The sequence below is a fragment of the Terrapene carolina genome, unplaced genomic scaffold (assembly GCF_002925995.2).
Source record: "Terrapene carolina triunguis isolate 2854851 unplaced genomic scaffold, T_m_triunguis-2.0 Scaffold66, whole genome shotgun sequence".
In the NCBI taxonomy this organism is placed as follows: domain Eukaryota; kingdom Metazoa; phylum Chordata; order Testudines; family Emydidae; genus Terrapene; species Terrapene triunguis.
In genome coordinates, this window is record NW_020664417.1 from 42,551,236 (window position 1) to 42,574,652 (window position 23,417).

General features: G+C 39.4%; 1 protein-coding gene across 4 annotated transcripts in view; it reads left to right on the forward strand.

Moving 5' to 3' along the window:
* TENM3 (teneurin transmembrane protein 3) overlaps positions 1 to 23,417 on the forward strand; it is a 665,511-nt gene that overhangs the window by 578,124 nt on the left and 63,970 nt on the right. For all 4 annotated transcript variants that reach the window (XM_024194541.2, XM_024194516.2, XM_024194527.2 and 1 more), the window contains 5 exons: positions 9,144 to 9,360; positions 10,387 to 10,506; positions 10,926 to 11,187; positions 20,599 to 20,866; positions 21,411 to 21,554. In XM_024194541.2, coding sequence (XP_024050309.1) covers positions 9,144 to 9,360; positions 10,387 to 10,506; positions 10,926 to 11,187; positions 20,599 to 20,866; positions 21,411 to 21,554 — 1,011 coding nt within the window. The remainder of the gene's footprint in view (positions 1 to 9,143; positions 9,361 to 10,386; positions 10,507 to 10,925; positions 11,188 to 20,598; positions 20,867 to 21,410; positions 21,555 to 23,417) is intronic.

A 23,417-nucleotide genomic window follows, 5' to 3' on the forward strand; every position in this document is an offset into this window, starting at 1 on the left:
GTATTTAGAAATTAATTAGTGACACATTAGATTCCCGATAACGTTATTTTATGCAAGGACAAACAGTAGGGTCTTAATTCCTTGAGCATTAGAAACATATTGTACACAAATACAGAACAGTTCTAAAATCCTTACTAAGACAACATTTCCATTGACTTCATTAGGAATATCATTGAGTGAAAGGACTGTGTAATTGCATCACAGGATGTGTGCCCAGAGTATGGATCTCATTTATCCATAACCTGTGAAGGCAGGTAATGAACAGGACACTCCCAGCACCATTTTTTTACTTGCTATCCTGTGGTCTGTCACTTATCCAACAAACTGAATATTTCTTTTTAGATAACAAGGCCCCAATTCACAATGACATGCATGCAGGACCACTGGCTTCAGGGATCTGCCTGCGTACATCTCACTGCAGGGTTGGGGCCTAAAAGAGATATAAAAGGTAGATATAACTTATCAACCTGTCTTCAGAATCACATCTACCATGTGAAGGAAATAATATAGTAAAATATTAGATTGAACTTCACATTACCCCTGTAGCTTCTCTCCCCCAGCATCAAAGAACTCTGCAGGGGAGAGCCTCCTACCCCAACCCCATCCCCATCCCCATCCCCCTGCCTCTTTGTGAATCTGGGGAAATGAAACTGCTGGGAGGGGCAACCCAGAAGCTCAGCCAGAAGAAGCAGAGGTAAGCAGCTGCAATAAGGACCTTTGGACACTGATTATGTCATCAGTGCCCAATTTCAGTTTTTGCTCTGGACATTCCTTCCCTGTTCTGACTGGCTGTTTGCTCCAATTCCCTTCCTCATAGTCTCTTTGCTTCTGTCTAGCATGATGCGGCCCTGATCTCAGTCATACACATAATAAAGAATAGTAGTAACAACAACATTTACCGTTGAGATCATACATGAGGAAAACATTATTGTCAAAACATCTTTGCTAAGTTTATTTTCTATTTTTCAGATTGTATGTTAAGATAAATGTTTATTTCCAACACTTCTATATCGTTTATTTTATATTTTGAGTTAACTTTTCATGCGTTTCACAGTTTGGGTCCTGATTTGGGTCCATAAACCCATTAGGCTCTAGTGACCAGTTGGTTCAGTTGGGCAGTGAGCCAATATTGGACCAATCTCTCTGCCCTGTGTAAGTTGGCACAACGCCACTGGAATCAATGAAGTAGACTTCAGTGGAGCTGTGACAGTTTATAACAGGAGAGAATGTAGCTTTAGTGTACATCTACACTGCAAAAAAAAAAAAAAACACCCATAGCTGCAAGTCTGAGACCGCTGGTCAACTGACTCTGATTGTGCTACAGTGCTAAAAATAGCAGAGTAGACATTCTCACTTGGGCTGTAGCTCAAGTTCTGAGACCCAACCCTATCACCATGTTTCAGAGTCTGGGCTCCAGCCCAAGGAGGAACAAGTACATTGCTATTTTTAGCCCTTTAGCATGAGTCTGAGTCAGTTTATACAGGTTTCAGACTCACTGCTGTGGGTTTCTTTTTCCAGTGTAGATATAACCTTAGGCTACATCTACAGTTAAAACACTGCAGCACTGTAGCTATGCCTCTGTAGCACTTCAGTGTAGCCACTCACTACAGCAACAGGAGGTTGTTCTCTCATCATTGTAGTTCGTCCCCCTGCCCAGGAGGTGGTAGTCAGGTAAATGGAAGATTTTTCACACCCCTGAGCGATGTAGCTGGGTCAACTTAACTTTTTAGTGTAGACCTGGCTTAGACTATAGCAACTAACAAGTGCTGCTCAGGGAATCATGTTTAGACAAACAAGGTGTTTGTGACGGAAGAGGAGAGATGAAAAATTGTGAACATGAAAGAATATGTAGAAAATAAGGAAAAAGAGAAAAATAGATGGACTAGAACAAGAACAACTTGGAGGGAGAAAGTAGGTGATGTTAAGGAAGAAGGAAGAGAAGGTAGAAGTCCAAAGACAGAAGAAAACAGATTGGGTAAGTATGAGTGAAAACAGAATGAGGTAAGATATCAGAAACTAAAGGAGAGAGTCAATAGCAAATAGCATACCAGGGAGAGAAAACTAGTGGGAAATGAAAAAACAAAATAAACAGATCAAGGAAAAAAGGAGATGTTTTTCAGACAGTAATAAGCACAAGAAAAGAGGAAAGAAGAGAGAATAAGTAGTAGGATGAGAAAAAAAACAGGAGCCCAGAAATTGATGAAGCAAAGAAAAAATAGAATGAAAGAAAACACAGAAAAATATTCATACAAAGAAATAAGAAAAATGAATGATAAAGCAAAAGCAAAGGTCTAAGACTTTTAGGATGGTGAAGCTTTTTATTTTAGTTCCTATTTTCTTTATTTTCATGATTAACATTTCACAGCTCCATCTGGAAAGAGGGTTGGCAAAATGTTGTTGCGGTGGGGTTTGAGTCACATTGTGTGATAATATTACTCTTGCGTGTGTTGTTCCATTAGTGTTTCTGGGGTGTGTGTTTGTTTAGTTTGTTTTTTAATCTATATACCACAGCAAAAGGTTTTTTATTAATTTCAAACCTTGATTGGCCCCAGTGGAAAGGATTCAAAATAATTTAAATAAATAAATAAATAACCCAGCTCAAAGGGTACTGAAAGAGAAACAGGGAAAAGTAAGTGCCTCTTTGTTAGAAGTCAACCTAGAGAGAAGGGTGTTGCTTCTCCAGTCACCAAGAGTTCTAGCAATCAAGCAGCTAATTTCCCAATAAGCCATCCAGATTCCAGACCACATTAGGTAGTAGCAAAAAGACATTTCTTAGCTGTATTTGTTTATTTTAGGAGATATAATATTCTGAGCACATTTGCTGAATTTATAGCGGTGACTATTCTGGACACTGTGGTTTATGTTCTGTTAGATTCAGTAGTTAAATAATTATTGTTGTTTTGGTTGCTAGCTAAATTAGATACTATGCTTAATGTAACTTTAAATACTGTATGCTGTTGCTTTGATTCCTAGCTGTTATTGTGATTGATTTTGTAACCTCTCAGAGCACAAAACTCCCATTGACTTCAGTTATAGAATTGAGTATTTTTAAACATGTTTTTTCTAAGCATTGTTGCCATATTTCTGGAGTGGATATTATATAAGCCTTTTGCTGTAGGGTTCCATACTACACTATGGATTGCACCCTGTCTTTTAAAGGAAGGATGGCTTTTTCCTTAAACTTCCTGGGTTTAGGGTGGATACCAATTTCTGTGATTTAGCTCACATTTTAACAATCTGTAGTGGAGTGTGGATGCACACAATGAGCATAGGCTGAATTCTGCTCTTAATGTACTTGTGAGGAGGGAAGGGACTCCATTTGAATTTAGTGGGAACAAAGCATGTGCAGCCAAAGACAGAGGATGCTTGTATTTCCTCACTTAGAAAAATTGCTCCTGTATTACACTATATAAAAAAGACCCATATTTTATCATTATCATGTATGTAGAATTTCCATTTAAGTCAATTGTGGTTTCATATAAAAATCATCAGCTAGTTATGGCTCAGAGTAAAGTAAAATTTACATATAAGGATCTCACTTATCTTCTGAAATGAAAGTGAAGTCTTTTTTCTCAGTTGCAATCAGTTTATCATGAAATACAACTCCATATACACAGTATAAGGAGCAATGAGGGACTGAAATATCTATTAGGAGTCTGTAGATCTTGGGAAGCTCCTTAAAATAAAAAGTTGCTTGGGCAAGGAGCCTACAGAGCTTATTTCTGCAGGAGAAAATATGCAGGCTTTATCAGCTCTACAGGTTCTCCAAGCCATTTAAAAACTCAGCAGGCACTCAGTCTCAGCAGCAACCTTCTGTGGAGTTTTATAGCGCTGATTTATACAGTATACTCGTTTGCCTATCATTAATGTCAATGGGAAAACTCTCACTGATTAAATAGGAGATTTGGATTGGGTCCTATTCTGAGCTATATGTGACCTTGAAAGCAGTCAAAAAGAGCTGGAACTTCCACTAATCATGAAAGTCGACTTATAGTGAAATAAATCTATGCAAAAAATGCATTTCCTATACCCTGACTCCATAGTATATAGCATTTCAAAAGGAATGTCAGTTATGGGGGTTAAGTGATGTTGCCATCCTTCCTTGGCCAACTTTGCAGACTTTAATTCTGAAATGCACCTTTGAGAAATATTCCCCATCAACCTCCTAGTTAATTGGTGTTTCTTTTAAAAACGGGGCTTATCATTTGTAGGTCTCTTATCTATCTTCTGTTTTGAATTTACTTCCCAAACATACCGATTTTCCAGGGGGTGGGGCCGGGACAATGGGACAAAACACACCCTGGGGGAGTTCTGACCCCTCCCTTCAGTGCCTTTTTATTAATCTCTAGAGATAGCTGTTCTTAAAACAAGACCATATCCTGCTGCAGTTCGGTGCATGTTTCAGCTAAGGAAAAAGTACAGCTAGCCAAGATTTTTATTACAAGATTTTAAACTTTCTGAATGGATGAAGATTTTCTCTACACAAATATATACATACCTGCTGTACATAAAAGAACAACTTATATCTAGAATCAAAAATACAAAGTAGTCTTCTTGAATTGGTAATGATTATTGATTGAACTGGAACATCTTTGATTTTCTTTGTATTTTTTTCTTTTAACTCTGAGAAATATAGCAGCTAAGTGAAGTCTAATAACACTGGTCTACAATTTTTGAGAAGTCGTCTACTTCAGAGATAAAATGTGCTATTTATTATGTATTTTGATTGCTGAATTCAAATATGACAATTAAAACAACTGATTGGCTACTGTTTCTAAGATATTTAAGTTTTTACATTTTATGTCTATGTATATTGTGTAGATAGTAGAGTTTTAATCATAAATTGTAAACCTAGGTCTTTTCATGTGTTTATGGTTGCTTTACATGATAATATTTCACCTGTCCTGTTTATGTAACACTTTAAAAATCAGCAAAAGGGTTATATAAATAAAATTTATTATGAAACAAAAGGCAAAAAACTATTCTCTACATAGTTTAGTCCTATTCAGTGTCTATTCGGCGCTTCTTGGCTTGTCTCTTGTATTCATTAAATGGAGCATCTCTTGTCACTGTCCAGCAATAGTCTGCAAGCACTGATGGGCTCCATTTGCCCTGATAGCGTTTCTCCATTGTTGCAATGTCCTGGTGAAATCGCTCGCCGTGCTCGTCGCTCACTGCTCCGCAGTTCGGTGGAAAAAAATCTAGATGAGAGTGCAAAAAATGTATCTTTAGTGACATGTTGCAACCAAGGCTTTTGTATGCCTTGAGGAGGTTTTCCACCAACAACCTGTAGTTGTCTGCCTTGTTGTTTCCGAGAAAATTTATTGCCACTAACTGGAAGGCTTTCCAGGCCGTCTTTTCCTTGCCACGCAGTGCATGGTCAAATGCATCATCTCGAAGAAGTTCACGAATCTGAGGACCAACAAAGACACTTTCCTTTATCTTAGCTTCACTTAACCTTAGAAATTTTCCACAGAGGTACTTGAAAGCTGCTTGTGTTTTGTCAATGGCCTTGACAAAGTTCTTCATCAGACCCAGCTTGATGTGTAAGGGTGGTAACAAAATCTTCCTTGATTCAACAAGTGGTGGATGCTGAACACCTTTCCTCCCAGGGTCCAATGACTGTCGGAGTGGCCAATCTTTCTTGATGTAGTGGGAATCTCTTCAACGACTATCCCATTCGCAGAGAAAACAGCAGTACTTTGTGTATCCAGTCTGCAGACCAAGCAAGAGAGCAACAACCTTCAAATCGCCACAAAGCTGCCACTGATGTTGGTCATAGTTTATGCACCTCAAAAGTTGTTTCATGTTGTCATAGGTTTCCTTCATATGGACTGCATGACCAACTGGAATTGATGGCAAAACATTGCCATTATGCAGTAAAACAGCTTTAAGACTCGTCTTCGATGAATCAATGAACAGTCTCCACTCATCTGGATCGTGAACGATGTTGAGGGCTGCCATCACACCATCGATGTTGTTGCAGGCTACAAGATCACCTTCCATGAAGAAGAATGGGACAAGATCCTTTTGACGGTCACGGAACATGGAAACCCTAACATCACCTGCCAGGAGATTCCACTGCTGTAGTCTGGAGCCCAACAGCTCTGCCTTACTCTTGGGTAGTTCCAAATCCCTGACAAGGTCATTCAGTTCACCTTGTGTTATGAGGTGTGGTTCAGAGGAGGAGGATGGGAGAAAATGTGGGTCCTGTGACATTGATGGTTCAGGACCAGAAGTTTCATCCTCTTCCTCTTCCTCGTCTGACTCAAGTGAGAATGATTCTGGTGCATCAGGAACCGGCAGTCCTTCTCCGTGGGGTACTGGGCGTATAGCTGATGGAATGTTTGGATAATGCACAGTCCACTTTTTCTTCTTTGACACACCTTTCCCAACAGGAGGCACCATGCAGAAGTAACAATTGCTGGTATGATCTGTTGGCTCTCTCCAAATCATTGGCACTGCAAAAGGCATAGATTTCCTTTTCCTGTTCAACCACTGGTGAAGATTTGTTGCACAAGTGTTGCAGCATATGTGTGGGGCCCACCTCTTGTCCTGATCTCCAATTTTGCAGCCAAAATAAAGGTGATAGGCTTTCTTAACCATAGTGGTTATACTGCGCTTTTGTGATGCAAAAGTCAGTTCACCACAAACATAGCAGAAGTTATCTGCACTGTTCACACAAGTACAAGGCATCTCTGCTCACTTTGGCTAAACAGAAATGTGTCCCTTTGCAAAATCAAACACTGACAAATAAGAGAGCACGACACTGTATGATTTCTAGAGCTGATATAGGGCAATTTGTTCAGCAGAGTGATGTAAGCTTCGTTATGATTGCATCATCCATGGCTTCTAGGAATAACATGATGCAATTCATATCATGTATGACGCAATGCCAGCTTCAGATTGCATCATTCATTGTTTTGCCTAAAAAGCAAGTACTGTCCAAACCCAGTCATAGATTTATTCATAGATCCAGTCAAAGATGTATTTTAGTCATTTCTGGTTTAAATTGAGATCCCTTCCCTTTATAACTCACTTATCCTCCGCCATTCCCAAGTCAAGGGTCGTATATACTGACCCAATAGCATATCTTGAAAACTAGAGCCAATCAATAATTTTAAGCATCATTTTCGTTCTCAGTGACCCAGAATTAGTAAAGTTTGACTACATTTATTTCAGAAGCATTTTGGCTATAGAGCAGTGTAATTTTAGGCTAAACTAAAATACGTCAATGATTTTGTTGAGCTATTCCACCAAGGCTATTTTACTTTTTGACACAGAGGGCAATAGACAGACAACTTAGTATCACTAGACAGCACTAGCTATATAAGTATAGAGAAAGAATGAAAAATGTTATCTTAAGTTATAGAGAGCCAGATTCATAACCATCCGTCACTCGCTTGGGCAAGTTGCTGATAAACTCCACAGAAAAATAACAAACAGTGTGTACCTGTATCTTGGCTGGTGAAAATGAGATTCTTTCTCTGATTGATGTTAGCAGAGAGGCTTGTAAAAATGCATTTCCAGCTGATTAGTTCAGAAGATGTCAATCTCATGCAGTTTTATGACCTGCAGACTACACACCAGATGTACATTTGCTTTTTATAAACTAACAAAGATGAATGACTAAATTTGTGCATTTCTCTTTGGCAACTGTACCAAATATTGCCTGAGGGAGGACATAGAAGTGTAAAAATCAAAACAAAGCCTTTAGCCGTGACTGTACTGGGTTTTAATACTGACCCACGTTAGTCCAGCCAAAACCAATATGGTATCAGAATATTTTGGTTATGAAAGCTTTCATATTTTAATGGAATCAGTCTGAAGAAAATCCTCCCAGGTATTATCAGTAATGCTTCTTCTTAATTCAATGTATGGTCTGAGTCGTCACTCCTGTACCACTCCTGAAGTGCCCACTGATGTTGGTTGACTGAAGTGGGAGTTTTATGTGAGCAAGAAATGGATCGCCAGGACACTAACTCTGTTCCGTGTAGTAAAGAAATTCTTAAGCAAAATGCAACATAAGCTACATTTGGAAGAAAACTTATATCATTTTAGCACATAATGCATTAATATAACCATGGTTGATTTGCGTGTGTGGTTTTAGTTTTAATAATAAAGCTAGCTGTTTTGTAAATGGAACTATCATAGGCTTCCTCAAGCTGCTGTATCAGTATATTTTCTATTCTTTTGTAAAATACAGTCCTCTTTCCTTATCTAAATTGAATGATAATATGCTTGAGCTATTTCAGCCTTGCTCCTCTTTTGGGGAAAACAATTATTAGCTCTATGATACTGTATTAAATTACCTAGAAAACTTTCTGTAGCTAACATTTCCAGACTTGTTTTACTTGCAGCTAATAAAACAGTAATCTATTTGAGTTTGATTTTAATCCCCCACCATATTAGATTTCTAAAGATGACAGGTTTAATCTGTATCATATGTGAATGTGCTGTATCTATACATAAAAAAAAATCCACATGTGTACGTAAAGCATGTTTGTGTTAGCTAACATTCAGCATCAGCTGCTCATGAATTAAAATATAAAATGTTTAACACAGATTTTGCTCTCATACATTTTTATGCAAAAGACTTGTGCAGATTACCTTTGCCAGTAGCTGCAAACCCTTTCTTCCAAAGTTAAAAAAATCTAGCTTGATAAATGTTCTTTAATATTTAAAGCTACTTGCAGCACAGATATATTATATAGGTTCAAGAAAGCAGTGGAGTGGGAGTTACCTGTTTCTCTTCCTTGCATACCAAATAACCTTGCATAAAAGCTACTTAACCCCCATAAAAAGTATTTAATATTTATAAGTCAGCTGTGTCTGGAGAGTCTAAATGCTTTGTTTTGTTTTAAATAAGCAAAAAATGTAATAAATATTTTTAATATGGGGACTAAACCTGCAAGATGCTGCGTGGCTTCAATTCCCATTGATTTCCATGGGAGTTTGGGAGCTCAGTACAAGATTGGGCCTTTCATTTCTTGAAAGTGAATCATTAAAAATCTAAACTACTGATATTCTTTCATACTGTAATAATTTTTAAATCCCTCTGAATGAAAAGTGTGTCTAATTGCTCGTTCAGATATAAAGAACAGAAAGAAGCATTATTCATTTGTCTGAATTTCTGCCCACAGATGGATTAATTGACTGCATGGATCCCGACTGCTGCTTGCAGAGTTCCTGCCAAAATCAGCCCTATTGTCGTGGACTGCCTGATCCTCAAGATATCATTAGCCAAAGCCAACAATCACCATCTCAGCAAGCTGCCAAATCTTTTTATGATCGGATCAGTTTTCTTACAGGGCCGGATAGCACCCATGTGATACCTGGAGAAAGTCCGTTCAATAAGAGGTGAATATGAATGGATCATTCCTTCATGAGAATAAAATGAAATTTTAAAGTGTATATGTGATTCACATTGTTAGGATGTCCACTGCAATTGTGACATTTAATGGAGTGGGCTTTCAACAAATGCAACATTATTTTTTTTAAATATTAACATGACTATTTTACCTGATTTCTTACAAAAATTAAAATGGCTAGCGCTAGTGAGTTACACAACTTTGCCATGTTAATACCTGGGTTCTAAGAGGCTATTTCATTCAGGATTAAATAATTCTTCATTTAACCAGTTGATTTGGGTTAGCTCAGTTGGCAATATATCAAACCACTGAAAACACCCCAGAAGGAAAGGCAGAGGTGCACTTTTTAAGCTGAGTTCAGTAAATAATATTAATTATGAATTAATGTAATAGGATTGGTAAGTGCATGATAGTATGGTTGCAATATACAGTTTGACTGGTGCTTTACAGAATAGTAATGCCCTAAAAATAAACGAGTAACTGAAAGCAGGTGTCTTACATCTCACTGAGTGAAAGAAGATGATTTACACTAGCATTCCTGAATCTGCAGTTAGCAGCATTTGATGCATTTCAGCACAGCAATTGATTAAAAGTTGGTGAACTAATGTTCCTTATTGCCCCTTTTACATTTTATACTTCTTGTCCCTACAGAGTTACAGATTGCCTTGGAAATAAATTGGAAAGTACATTTTTCTTTATGAAAGTGTGAGAGATATGACTTCGAGAAGGAAAGTCTAGAATTTATAAGTTTTAAAAATTCATCCCTAAATTACTGGTCTTGGTAACTCTCTCAAGACAATCTGCGCCAAATTAAAACACAATATAAATATAGAAGCAGTTAGAGAATGTAAATTAGAGCTTATAAGAGGGCGATGGCTTGGCAGAGTTTCAGCATGAATTACATAGATGCCATGTAATGGTGTGTTTGTTTTTTTTTAAGTTGTATTACTGATAATCATGCTAGCAATATCTGAGCAAATAAATGCATAATCTAATTCTGCACCTTTTCACACAGCCTTGCATCTGTCATCAGGGGCCAAGTATTAACTGCCGATGGAACGCCACTCATTGGAGTTAATGTCTCCTTTTTACATTATCCAGAATATGGTTACACAATCACTCGCCAAGATGGAATGTAAGTTTGCTGCCAACCACTTCTATCATTAGAATATGGAGATTGCAGCTTTACTTAATTAGAGAGGCTTGTTACACTAGGAGTTGTAGACACTATCACTGCAAACTGTTCCTTTGTAAATACTGCAAAAACAGTTATCAGACATTTTCCTACTTGTTGATTATTTTTTTTAATTATTATTTTGAGAGAGAAAAAAGTTCTTGGTTATTTAAACACAGAGGCCATATTCTGCACTCTCTTACCCCAGTTTTACACCAATGTAATTGATTAACTTCTCCATTGCTTCCAGTTGTGTTACATTGGCATAAAACTGGAGCAACAGGATGAAGAATCAGATCCATAAAATGCAAACTGTAAATGGCTTTGCACAGTATGTGACTTCTTTTTACTTTGCTGAATAACCTTATGATTTCTCCTAGGTTTGATTTGGTGGCAAATGGTGGTGCATCTCTAACTCTGGTGTTTGAACGATCACCATTCCTCACACAGTATCACACAGTGTGGATTCCATGGAATGTGTTTTATGTCATGGATACCCTGGTCATGAAGAAGGAAGAGAATGACATTCCCAGCTGTGATCTGAGTGGATTTGTGAGGCCAAACCCTGTCATTGTGTCATCACCTCTATCCACTTTCTTTAGGATTTCTCCTGAAGACAATCCCATTATCCCTGAGACACAGGTACAATGTGCTTCAATCTAAATAACATTTTCTATCAGATGTATTTTAGATTATCATAAAGAAGATATATGCTGCTGATTTATAATAATAAAGAATTAAATTAAATTAAATTAATGGAGATATCCTATCTCCTAGAACTGGAAGGGACCTTGAAAGGTCATCGAGTCCAGCCCCCTGCCTACACTAGCAGGACCAAGTACTGATTTTTGCCCCAGATCCCTAAGTGGCCCCCTTAAGGATTGAACTTACAACCCTGGGTTTAGCAGGCCAATGCTCAAACCACTGAGCTATTCCTCCCCCCATGTTGAATGTTGAATAATTAGTGAAAAAGTGCTATATGTGAGTAAGTTAACACCAATATTGTTTATTTTCAAAATCCAGTGCACGAAAGTATCACACATGCAAATACTTGACTTGTATACGTGCTTGCCATAATTATAAGATACTGCGTGTCATGAACTGACAGATGTTCAGCTGTGCATTGCCTTGCAGGATCATCATATCCTGTATGTTCAAAATGGGCATAGATTTGTGTATTTGACTTTGATCAGCCCATAGTGTTAAAAATTATTATTTTTTGAGAACACACCTACAAAATTGTAAGTGAGAGATGAGTTTTTTTTATTGTAGTGCAAAACCCTTATAGGACTATAGTTTGGTTAATGTTATCAATTCATTGTTAATAAATATTATGTACACTTGTATTTTTTCAGTAGTAAGTGAGAAATTTCATATTTGTGATATTTAGGGACATGATCTTGCAGGGCACTGAGCACTCTCAGTACCTTTTGAAGCCTTTTACGCCTCTGCACTTTGTAGGAGCAAGACCTAAAGTTGGATTAAAGTTAGCAAAAAGTTGTTTTGAACTAAAAATATATGCTCTGAAGATTTTGTGTTTCTAACATAGATTACATTACATTCCCTAATCTCAAATAACTAATCACTAACATAATTTTCCTCTGCTCCCAAATAGAATTGCATTTTAAGAAATGACAATCATCTTGTGATTTATTTTTGGCAAGGATTTTCCTGCTAAAATAGCTATTTTGTTTGTTTGCTTGCTTGATTCATTATAACTGTGTAGAACAGGTTTTCATAACTCTTCAGGAAAAAATATCCTTGCTTCCTGAGGGGGAACATCGCAGGTGCAATTAAAATTGGTTGCATTTAGAGCTTTTAAGAAAAGGACAAAACAATTAAATAATTCATGGTAGGAACTGGTAAAGTATAAACAAATTGCAATTAAATATATTTAAGCCTAAACTAGGCTACCCAGTACATGCTTTTATCCTTCAATACTGTTTCTCTACATTTGATAGCTTCAACTTAGGTCAAAAATTATTTGCATAATACAATCCATTTCAAAATAGCTCCAATTTTCATGTTGTGGCAGCATATGATAGATTTGGTCCCAAAAATTGATGGGAAGTAGCAAATATATTATTATAAAACAAGGAAAAGTAATAATGTACAATGCTAGTTGTAAAGAGCCTTAAAAGCTCTTTGTTATATATACATATATAAAAAATAAAAACACCCCCCCACCCCCCCCAAAAAAGCCATCTTCACACCTGGCTTATTGTTTGACCTATGCTAATGTGAGCACTTTTTGATTAAGTTAAAACACTAATTATTCATGCAAAAAGCTAATCATTACCCTGTGCAAAAATACAAAATAAGGGCTGTTTTCTCCACTCAGTGAATACACATAACTCCTATTTCTGCTAATGGAAGTAACACAAATATATCAAGAATAATATACCCCATAACAGTCAGATTCTAATGTCAGAAGCATGTGCATAATGCTACATCTCCCAGTACAAATTCAGATTTGCAGCTTATTCTATTCAAAAACTATCCATTAAGTTTCTGAGGAATGCTTACAGTTGTTTTTCTGAAAAGAGCCAGAGCCAGATTTACTGTAGGGGAGATTGGAGTTGGGACAGAAAACACAGAGGAGCAATTCCCCAGTTCTCTGCTAATCAACCATCCTTCTAATGTGGAGTGGCAACACTCAGCACCACACGCAGGGCAGAATGGTGTGCTGCATTAACTCTAGAGGTAACACTTCATCCCTTAAAGGTACTGTAACCCTAAGAGTGTTCTTCTGGAAACAGTATCTTTAGGGGATGATGAAGCATTACCTCTAGAGTTAATGCAGCACACAAAAGTCGCTTCTACTGGACTTCAGTTCAGGACAGCCAGTTACCAAGCACTGACAGCTAAATAACATTACCTGAATTATTGTAGATAATACTTGAGTGCAGGGGACTGGACTAGAAGACCTATCGAGGTCCCTTCCAGTCCTATGATTCCAAATCCATGGACTTCATCAACAAGGAGAGAGCTCGATTTCAGGCTCTCACTGAGGAAGGCCAGTTGGTTGCCAGGACCACTCTTCAGTCACAAGTAGATGCAGCAGATACATCGAGGACAGTGGCTACAGTATATTAGAATCATTGCAATCATCTACAAGCTGTTTTCACTAGCGTCCCAGTTTAAAGACATTATGTCTCACTGTTGCTTTCTGGATGAAAATGTCAGCAATCTTATTTGCATCTAATTCCCTGGTATTGTCTTGATGCACATTAAGGACAGTTACATTATTCAGTTGTGTCTGTCCCATTGATGACTGGAGATGATTTTTAAGTCTTCTGAAGCTGGAGAATGAGTTCAGGATGATACAGGCACAGTGAGAAGGATTCATATAAATTTGCAGTACTTTGGAAACATAGTGCTTCCAGAGTACTGCAAATGACTCCAAGATCTCTTTCGTGATAGGTAACAGCTAATTTAGGCACCATCATTTTGTATGTAAAATTAGGATTATATTTTGTCATGTGCATTACTTTGTATTTAACATTGAATTTCTTCTTCCATTTTGTTGCCAAGTCACCCAGTTTTGTGAGATCCCTTTGTAACTCTTTGCAGTCTGCTTTGGACTTAACTATCTTGAGTAATTTTGTATCATCTGCAAACTTTGCCACCTCCCTGTTTACCCCTTTTTGCAGATCATTTATGAATATGTTGACGTCCCAGTACAGACCCCTGTGGGACACCACTATTTACCTCTCTCCATTCTGAAAACTGGCCACTATTTTTTTTTCCATGGGTGCTTGAGCCCTGGAGCACCCACAGAGTTGGCGCCTATGGCCACAAGGTTCAGAAGTTCCATTTCCCTGCACCTTCTGTGGCAACATCATCATCCCAATCTCAGCCCCCATCTAAATGATACTTTTGATGGGAGTTCAAGAGCTGCAAACCAATGATGCTACCACCTGCCAATTCCCACACACCATTTAGCACTCTTTTTCCACATCTGGAGTGGAATACAATGGTCAGGAATACATCATCCATTCCAACTATGCGATCAAATTTACCTCCCTTCCCCCTCCAAAACCTCCATTCTCCACCCTTTTCAGGGGCAATTCTTACGAGGAGATTCTCAAACAACATAACAGCAAGGAGCTCTTTTCCCACTATAAACCTTGTCCAGGTATGTCTAACACTCCTTATTGCTGGTGGGATGAATCTTTCTGTGGCTCTGACGAGGAGCCATTTTGAAGTTGAGCTTTAGTGGCTTCCCTTCCCCTACACTTCCATGGCTGAATACCATTGATGCTCAAAGTGATTAGATTGACTTAGGGTTTCTGCAGGCCCTTGCTCAGTTTGGCGCCCAGAGTGTATTCTCCTGACCCGCATCTTCCTAATGAGAGCATAGGAACTACAAAGATTTTTTCTTCTACTACCTTCACTTATCATTGGTTTCATTAATGGTGAGACAAGCAGGCAGCTTTAGCTACCTCCAGGCCAGGAACCTGCATTTACGGGTTTGGGCTATATGTTTAGGAGACCAGTCAGCAGGTGTGTCATCTTTGTTCAGTTCTAATGTTTTCTTGACGATTCAGTCCTATGGATGAGCTCTAGCATTCATCTGGTCTTAACTGGAAGTCTAACTGTTGATTTGCTGCTCACAAGATTCCTTACAATAATTTGAGAGGAAACCCTGACAGAGCTTGTTAAGACTTCCCTTAAAGTTTGGAGAACTTTATCTAGTTCTGGGTATACACCCTTTCATCAAATATCTCCAAGGTTTATCCTCCTCAGCTTGGGTCCAGCAGTTTTTATTTTCTATACTCCAGAAACCTCTGGAGTCTGTAAATATCCTGATTTATGCTTTGTCTGTGCTTCTATCTGCCTAAAGCGTTTCTACAGCCCCCATCACTGTTGTATCTATATAATGCAAGGAATGGCTTTGACCCCTGACTCCATGAGAGGGTTCTGGCTGTGGATCCCAAGCAGAACGAGAGGCACCTACCTCTAGCCCAGACTTAGAGGTGTGGGGCTTAGGATCCACCCCTCTCCTCAGCATCTGCTGTTCACTAGGTTAGGCAGCACCCTCCCTAGCTTGCTGGCTTTTGTGGATCCTAAGCTTTTCGTGGGCACCTCTCTCTTCCTGCGCATTGCATGGAGAGCCAAGGCACCCAGTTGAGGGTTTGTGAATTCCATTGGGTGGCTAGGCATCTAAAAGTTAGGCACTACAACACTCAGCGTTGGCAATGTCTAAGTCCCTTTGTGGATTTGGGCCTTCGAGCATTCATGCAGTTGCTCAATGCAGCCAAACTCAGCAGGGGGAAGGAGTTCTTTACCTCACTCTGACTGTATCTTCTCCAGTCCTGCAACCACCAGTGCATATCAACCCAGTCAGTTTCACCATACTCACTATGGCCCCATACTGCTTTAATTCAGCCCTGAGATGTGATTTACGATAGTCAGTACTGCAGTGCTAAGGCATTTTGCAACATGGGTAAGTTGGCTCTCTTGGGCCATGTATGGCTGAATGGGCCAACTTGAGTTCTCAGAAGGACAAATTTTCTCTGTTTCTGTGAAAACTGAGATGACCCTTATCTGAGTACTGTAGGTTTAGTGTTCCACAATTGTCCTGCTAAGAGGCTTGATCATGCATAAATGCAATGTGCATTCTTTGGGATTTAGTAGTTCAGTACAGTATTTTGGTACTTGGAATATTACTTAGTCCCCTTGTAGAATTAGCATTCTTCAAGACACTCTGATTCCCGTTTGGGAAAAGTTAGTGTATGAGCAGAGTGGCTGAGCTGATGGATTCTGATTTTTGTACTTGAAGACCTTCTAGTTCTAGTTCTTCGTTAAATTGATTCACCATCCGGACACCAGTGAGAAACTCTGTCTTTGCCTGCTGATTTAACTCTTCAGTAATAAGGTTAGAGAATTAATAGTTCAGGAGGAGAGCTGGAATGCATGCTCCTTACTCACCTCTAGATTGCCAAAGTTCTCAGGGAGCTCTGTAAGACAGGGCACATCTAGTGGAACAGTGTGATTTGTAAGGACTTGTTACATTTCCAGGATTAGGAGCTAGATCCACAAAGCGATTTGGGTGCCATTTTAGGCACCTAAGTCCAAAATTTAGATCCTCAAAATGTCCATTCAGCTGCCGCCCAACCCCAGGTCTCTAGGCCTAAAGTCCCTAGTCTCCTAAAAGTCCCTTAGGTGCCTAAAAATCAGCCACTGAGCATATACACAGCTGCATCAGAACTGACACCCAGGCCCCTAGCTCATACCTAAAACCTAGAAGGATCGTCAAGTAAGCATTCCCCATTTGTGTCCCCTGTGAGACCCAATCCAGTAGGCATTCTCAGAGACCACCTAACAGGTCAGTCCCCACACAAAACACAGGAGCAGGAGAGGTGGTGGTGGTGCCTGTGCCTTCTAACAAAAAATTATGGTAGTTGTGGTGTCCCCACCTCTATGCCTTTTGGCCCAGAGGTTAGAGCACTCACCAAGGATGTTGAGGCCCCAGGTTCATGTCCCCCATGCCTACTGTGGAGCAAAGACTTGAACTTGGGTTTTCCACATTAGAAGTGAGCACCCTGACCACTGAGCTGTAGGGTATTCTTTGGTAGGGTCTCCCTCAGTTTCTGTTGTTGAAGCTGTTCAACTTTGTATACATAATTAAATAATCATTGGAACTGGGACTTGAACTGTGGTCTTCCACCGAGTGCCAGAACCATTGGGATGTAAAGTCATTCTCTCACCCTGGTCCACTGAACATTTAAGTATTTATACAAAGTGGAACGGCTTCAACAGAAAAGATTGAGAGACACCCCCCCCCGCCCCCAACGATATCCCATAGACCAGAAGTTAAGTGCTATCCTGAGAGGTTACAAATGTGGGTTCAGACCCCTTCTCCTAATCACACAAAGTGGGGCATTTGAACCAGCATCCCCCACATCCAGGGTGAGCGCTCTAACCCCTGGGCTCAAGATTATAAGGGGGAGGATGTGGCAGCTTCTCTTACTTGTGTTTGCAAGAAAGGGTTTAGGCAATTCATTCCAGGAGAGGGCTCATGACTGTAAATCCCAAGCAAAGATGGACACCTCCCTCTGACACAGATTTAGGCACCTAAGTTCCTTTGAGGGGCAGTGCTTAAGCCACACCCTTCTCCTTGGCATTTCCTGTGGCTAACGTAAGCAACACCTCGCTCACCTTGCTGGCTGTGGATCCCATAGTTAGGGGCCTAGCTCTCCCCATGCATTTTATAGGGAGCCACGGTGCCTACCTCCGGGCTGTGGATTCTACTAAGCAGCAGTGCACCTAAAGTTAGGAGTTGCAGTGCTGAGCCCCCTTTGTGAATCTTACCGTAGCAATAGTCAGTTTTTTATCTCAGTAAGACCTGAATTTGCCTCCTGGTTCTTAATGAGACAGCCATCCAAACCCACTGTAGAGCTTTGTGAAAATGCCCGCCAGAGTGGCCTGTTGTTTACTTTCTGTTCTCTCAGCTAAGCGGGTGGATGGATGCTTTAGGACTTAGCACTACTCATCTACACCTTTTGGTTGCAAGAGAAGATTTGAGTAAACTTTGGGACTAACAGGAACCATCATGCTGTGTTCATTTATGGATGTGTTATTTTCCTTTGTTTCTCTAGTCAAGTTGCTCCCCCCCCCCCCCCCCCCCAAAGAGAACAGCATCTGTTAGTTCATTTTTTAAGTGCAGCATGGGAGTCCTTCAAACATCTTAAAGAGTTGTTTTGCCTTCAAGGTCTTAGTAAAGGAACAGATCCTCAGTTGCTTATATCTCTGGATGGGTTTTTACATTTTTAGCCTGCAGAAACTTGTTTGCCCTCCAGTTCAGAGGAGCATCTACTATACTCTCTGCATCTTGGGCTGAGGCATTGCACAAGTAATTTTAGAGGCAACACAAATATCACCAATTTTAAGCACTTTCTTAATGACAGTACTGTGTGTCACCTGCTCGCAGTGATGACTGGTGAAGTGGGAAGAGCAGATATTTGACAATTAAGAATTGCTTATCAGTAATTGGGCTTGTCCTAGTAACCTGTTCCCCATCCTAGTTCTCCTTTCCTTTCTACTGTAATATGAAATTGTACACTGTGTGGGAAGTTTCTGACTGGAGGAGAAGAGAGGTGCTTGCCTATATATACTTTACTTGAATGACAGCTTTGTTGCATCCAAAGCTTCCTGTTAGATGAGCCAAGCTGCTGTCAGTGATAATTGGTCATAGAATGAGGAAAGAAAAAATATAGTTAATGTCATGTAAATCTTTCTTAATATACCTGCAGTAGTTTCCTTATGACATGACATCTAAGGCCTCTTAAACTCTATATGCCAGGTCCTTGGACCCTCTTAAAGAAGCAACCTCTTAAAGGGTCTGTAAGCAGTTTTAAAACTGCATCTGAGGATTTCCCTAGCATAGAGCTCCCATAGCCTGCCCTCTGCCAGCCTGTATTGGTCCTTGCCTCAACATAGAGGGCGTTCTGGGGTGTGGAGAAGCTGGGTAGAGCACAGTGCTTCCCTGAAGACTGTTATCCACCAGTATAAGTTAGTACATTGGCCTTGGCTGTCCCCGGGACCAAGAGATAGAAAAGTAGAGTAAAGCTACCTAAATTTGTTTCCCAGGAGCATTAAGTGCTGCTTTGGCCCCATACTGCTTTAATTCAGCCCTGAGATGTGATTTACAATAGTGTTTATCGAAACCTTTTCATTTTAATGGGGATGCTTGGTGGCTCTGCCTTCAGTATTTAAGGATGTGATTCTTATCTAGTTAAAGTCCTGAGTGAAATAAAGGTGATGGACTATCTTGATCCATAGAAGGCAGAAATCCTTCATGTCCAACTACCACATACAAACTCTAATTCTCAGGGGAGGGGGAAAAACTTATAAAAACAGGATTGAACCTTTCTGATATGAGAAAGCAATGAGCTGATGTCTGAGCAGTGAAAATTGATCAGGAAATATGGGGAAGCTTTTCTTAAGGCATCCTGCTTCTCTCTGTCTTTGCAATAAATGGAAGAAAGGTCTAGTTTAAAATATTTACACTACAGAAATAAAACAGATATTTTATGAAACACGACTATTATTATTTAACATTTGTACTACAGTAACAATTAGAGGCGCTAATCAAAATCTGGATCCCCATTGTGCAAGGGGCTGTACATACACATTCTAAGCAGTAACTTCCTGCCCAGTAAAGCTTATTATCTAAATAGGCAATATAGACAAGGGCTGGGAGAAAGGAATTATTTTTGTATGCTAACAAGTATCTTCCTAACTACATTCTTAATTATAGTCAAATTGACTTGTCACAATATATGGTGTCTTGGATTTGTTGATGTTGCTCAGAGAACCATTCTTACGTCTGAGGGAATTAAGGGGGGAGGGATAGCTCAGTGGTTTGAGCATTGGCCTGCTAAACCCAGGGTTGTGAGTTCAGTCCTTTAGGGGGCCACTTAGGGATCTGGGGAAAAATCAGTACTTAGTCCTGCTAGTGAAGGCAGGGGGCTGGACTCAATGACCTTTCGGGGTCCCTTCCAGTTCTATGAGATAGGTGTATCTCCAAGTGTCTATCCCAGAAGAGCACTGTCAGCTTCATGCAAGGACATGTAGGAGTGATTGCTGGATCTCAGATGCCCAGTGCTCACTTATTTTCAATAGGGAGAGTGCTACCTATATCACAGTTACTGTATTTGATACACAGCATGGATGGTGGCTTCAGAAGAAGCTATTTGCCCAGAAAGAGGATGCTTTACTGACAAATCTGTTGTGGAAAAAGAGACTGGAGGTGTTCTTCCAGGAAAAAAAGAGAGATGTCCATAAGTCTTTGAAAGTTTGCAGCAGAAAATAATAATTGAGCAACTACATCACAAAAAGTCTTTGAGATGTCTTTAAGAAAAAGCAGAATATTGTGATTTCTTTTGTTAAAATGTTTTATTTATTAAAATGCAGTTCAGATACAGGCTCTGATTCATTATAGATTTTAATATACTGTTGGTCACGGTATGATTTTAAAATACTACTATATTCAGTTTAATCTGAAAATAACTTACATTATTGTAATGTTTCTTTATCAACAATTAGGTACTTCATGAAGAGACTACAATCCCAGGAACTGATTTGAAATTATCATACTTAAGCTCCAGAGCTGCAGGATATAAATCAGTTCTTAAGATCACGATGACCCAGTCTGTTATACCATTTAACTTAATGAAGGTTCATCTTATGGTGGCAGTGGTGGGAAGACTTTTCCAGAAATGGTTCCCTGCATCCCCAAATCTGGCTTACACTTTCATATGGGATAAAACTGATGCATACAACCAGAAGGTCTATGGCTTATCTGAAGCTGTTGGTATGTACAGTGTGATGCTTTTCTGAATTTATTACTGTCTTGGAATCATAGTATTAAATTGAAAGTGACCATATCAGTTAATCAGAAAATACTTAGCACAACAGCACTGTACTAAAGGTAAACTTTTTATAATAAAAATGTATTTCAAAATAAAAAGAGATCACAAATTCATAGTTTTTCATTTGTATTAAATAAGTTGGAGAATAGGCCCAATGTGGATAGTTTTTGTGGATCTCATTTTAAGCACAGTGGCAAATTTATGTGGAAAAAAACCACTCTGTACTGCACCCTTGTCTTGGGACAGACTTAGTCAGTCTACTGCTGTTTTTAAAAACAAGATCATTTTAATCATCTGAAATTCCTTTTTTAAATTGTGAAATATTTGAACAATCTCTGTATGATAAAGAATATACAGGTTTTAATTTAGTTTGTGAGGGCAGAAAAATCACAAGTTTAGTATAGAAATGTAAAGTTATTTTTCTGAACAAAATTCCATTTTTCAACTATGGTGGGGAATATGAAATGTGATTTATTATGATTCCAGTGTCTGTAGGTTATGAATATGAGTCTTGTTTGGATCTAACTCTCTGGGAAAAGCGGACTGCCATTTTGCAGGGATATGAATTGGATGCCTCTAACATGGGTGGTTGGACATTGGATAAACATCATGTGTTAGATGTTCAGAATGGTAAGGACGTATTCTTGTCATTGTTCATTTTAATATTTTACTCTATGCCCTGGCTTGAAACATATTGTTATAATTAATCAAATATTTTCTTCCATTTAAAAAAAGTACCATACCTGAGCAAAGTATGAAATAATTGAGTATTTTATGTGTTTCCATGATTTACAGTTTATGACATATTTCTCCTTCCTAAAATTACATAAACCTTTGTGATTTTATTGTCACAATGAAAAGCATGTTACTGAATTTTTTTTGTTTACAAAATTTTATCTTCAAATTGGTTTTAATACATGTTTAATATTTTAATGTGTGTGTGTGTGTGTGTGTGTGCGCCTTTAAGGAGGCCCTGATTTAAAAAAAAATCATATCTAAGAATACTGAAATTGTTTCCTACTAGTTGTGTAGTATCAGTGTGATGACTGGCACTTTTGCTCACACTTAGTGAAAATTATATAGCAATAATCAAACCCTCTGCCAGACCCAGATCTCTTCACTCTTAGACCTCACTTTGGCCATCAGTTACACAGGAGAAACTCCTACTGAAGTCATAATCCTCAGCAGCAGAATGTCTAGCTGGAGAGGGATTGTATCAGGTCAAAGCACCTGCACCTCCCCTGTACTAGAGCTCTGAGCTGTGCTGGCTGGAAAGGAGAGGGAAGGGTGTGTGGCCAGGGCATGCAAGGCATGTTCTGGTTCAGCATGTTCCCTGGGCAGCCTCCACTGACAGGGTTCAGACTGCAACTTAAAGTTGGCTCAACAGAACTGTGAAGGAAGGATGGCGATGCAAACACTGCCTGCCTTCTGTGAAGTGAATCTCTACATGGGTTTGGTGGCCAGCCACTGGCACAAATCAGAGAGATGATTTAAGCGCAAAGTTAAGAACATAAGAACGGCCATACTGAGTCAGACTAAAGGCCCATCCAGCCCAGTATCCTGTCTGCCGACATTGGCCAATGCCAGGTGTCCCAGAGGGAGTGAACCTAACAGATAATGATCAAGTGAGCTCTCTCCTGCCATCAATCTCCACCCTCTGACAAACAGAGGCTGGGGACACCATTCCTTCCCCATCCTGGCTAATAGCCATTAATGGTCTTAACCTCCATGAATTTATCTAGTTCTCTTTTAAACCCTGTTATAGTCCTAGCCTTCACAACCTCCTCAGGCAAGGAGTTCCACAGATTGACTGTGCGCTGTGTTGTCAAGCTGACTTCTAACTGATAAACAAAGGCCTCATTAAACGGTCATGGGATAAGAGGGAAGGTTCTCTCATGGGTTGGTAACTGGTTAAAAGATAGGAAACAAAGGGTAGGAATAAATTGTCAGTTTTCAGAATGGAGAGAGGTAAATAGTGCTGTCCCCCAGTGGTCTGTACTGGGACTAGTGGTGTTCAACATATTCATAAAAAATCTGGAAAAAGGGGTAAACAGTGAAGTGGCAACATTTGCAGACGATGCAAAACTACTCAAGATAGTTAAGTCCAAAGCAGACTGCAAAGAGTTACAAAGGGATCTCACAAAACTGGGTGACGGGGCAACAAAATGGCAGATGAAATTCAATGTGGATAAATGTGAAGTAATGCACATTGGCAAACATAACCCCAATTATACATATAAAATGATGGGGGTCTAAATTAGCTGTTACCACTCAAGAGAGAGATCTTGGAGTCATTGTGGCTAGTTCTCTGAAAACATCCACTCAATGTGCAGTGGCAGTCAAAAAAGCTAACAGAATGTTGAGAATCATTAAGAAAGTATATTTGCTGTAGCTAATAAGACAGCAAATATCATATTGCCTCTATATAAATCCATGGCACGCCCACATCTTGAATACTGCATGCAGATGTGGTCGCCCCATCTCAAAAAAGAT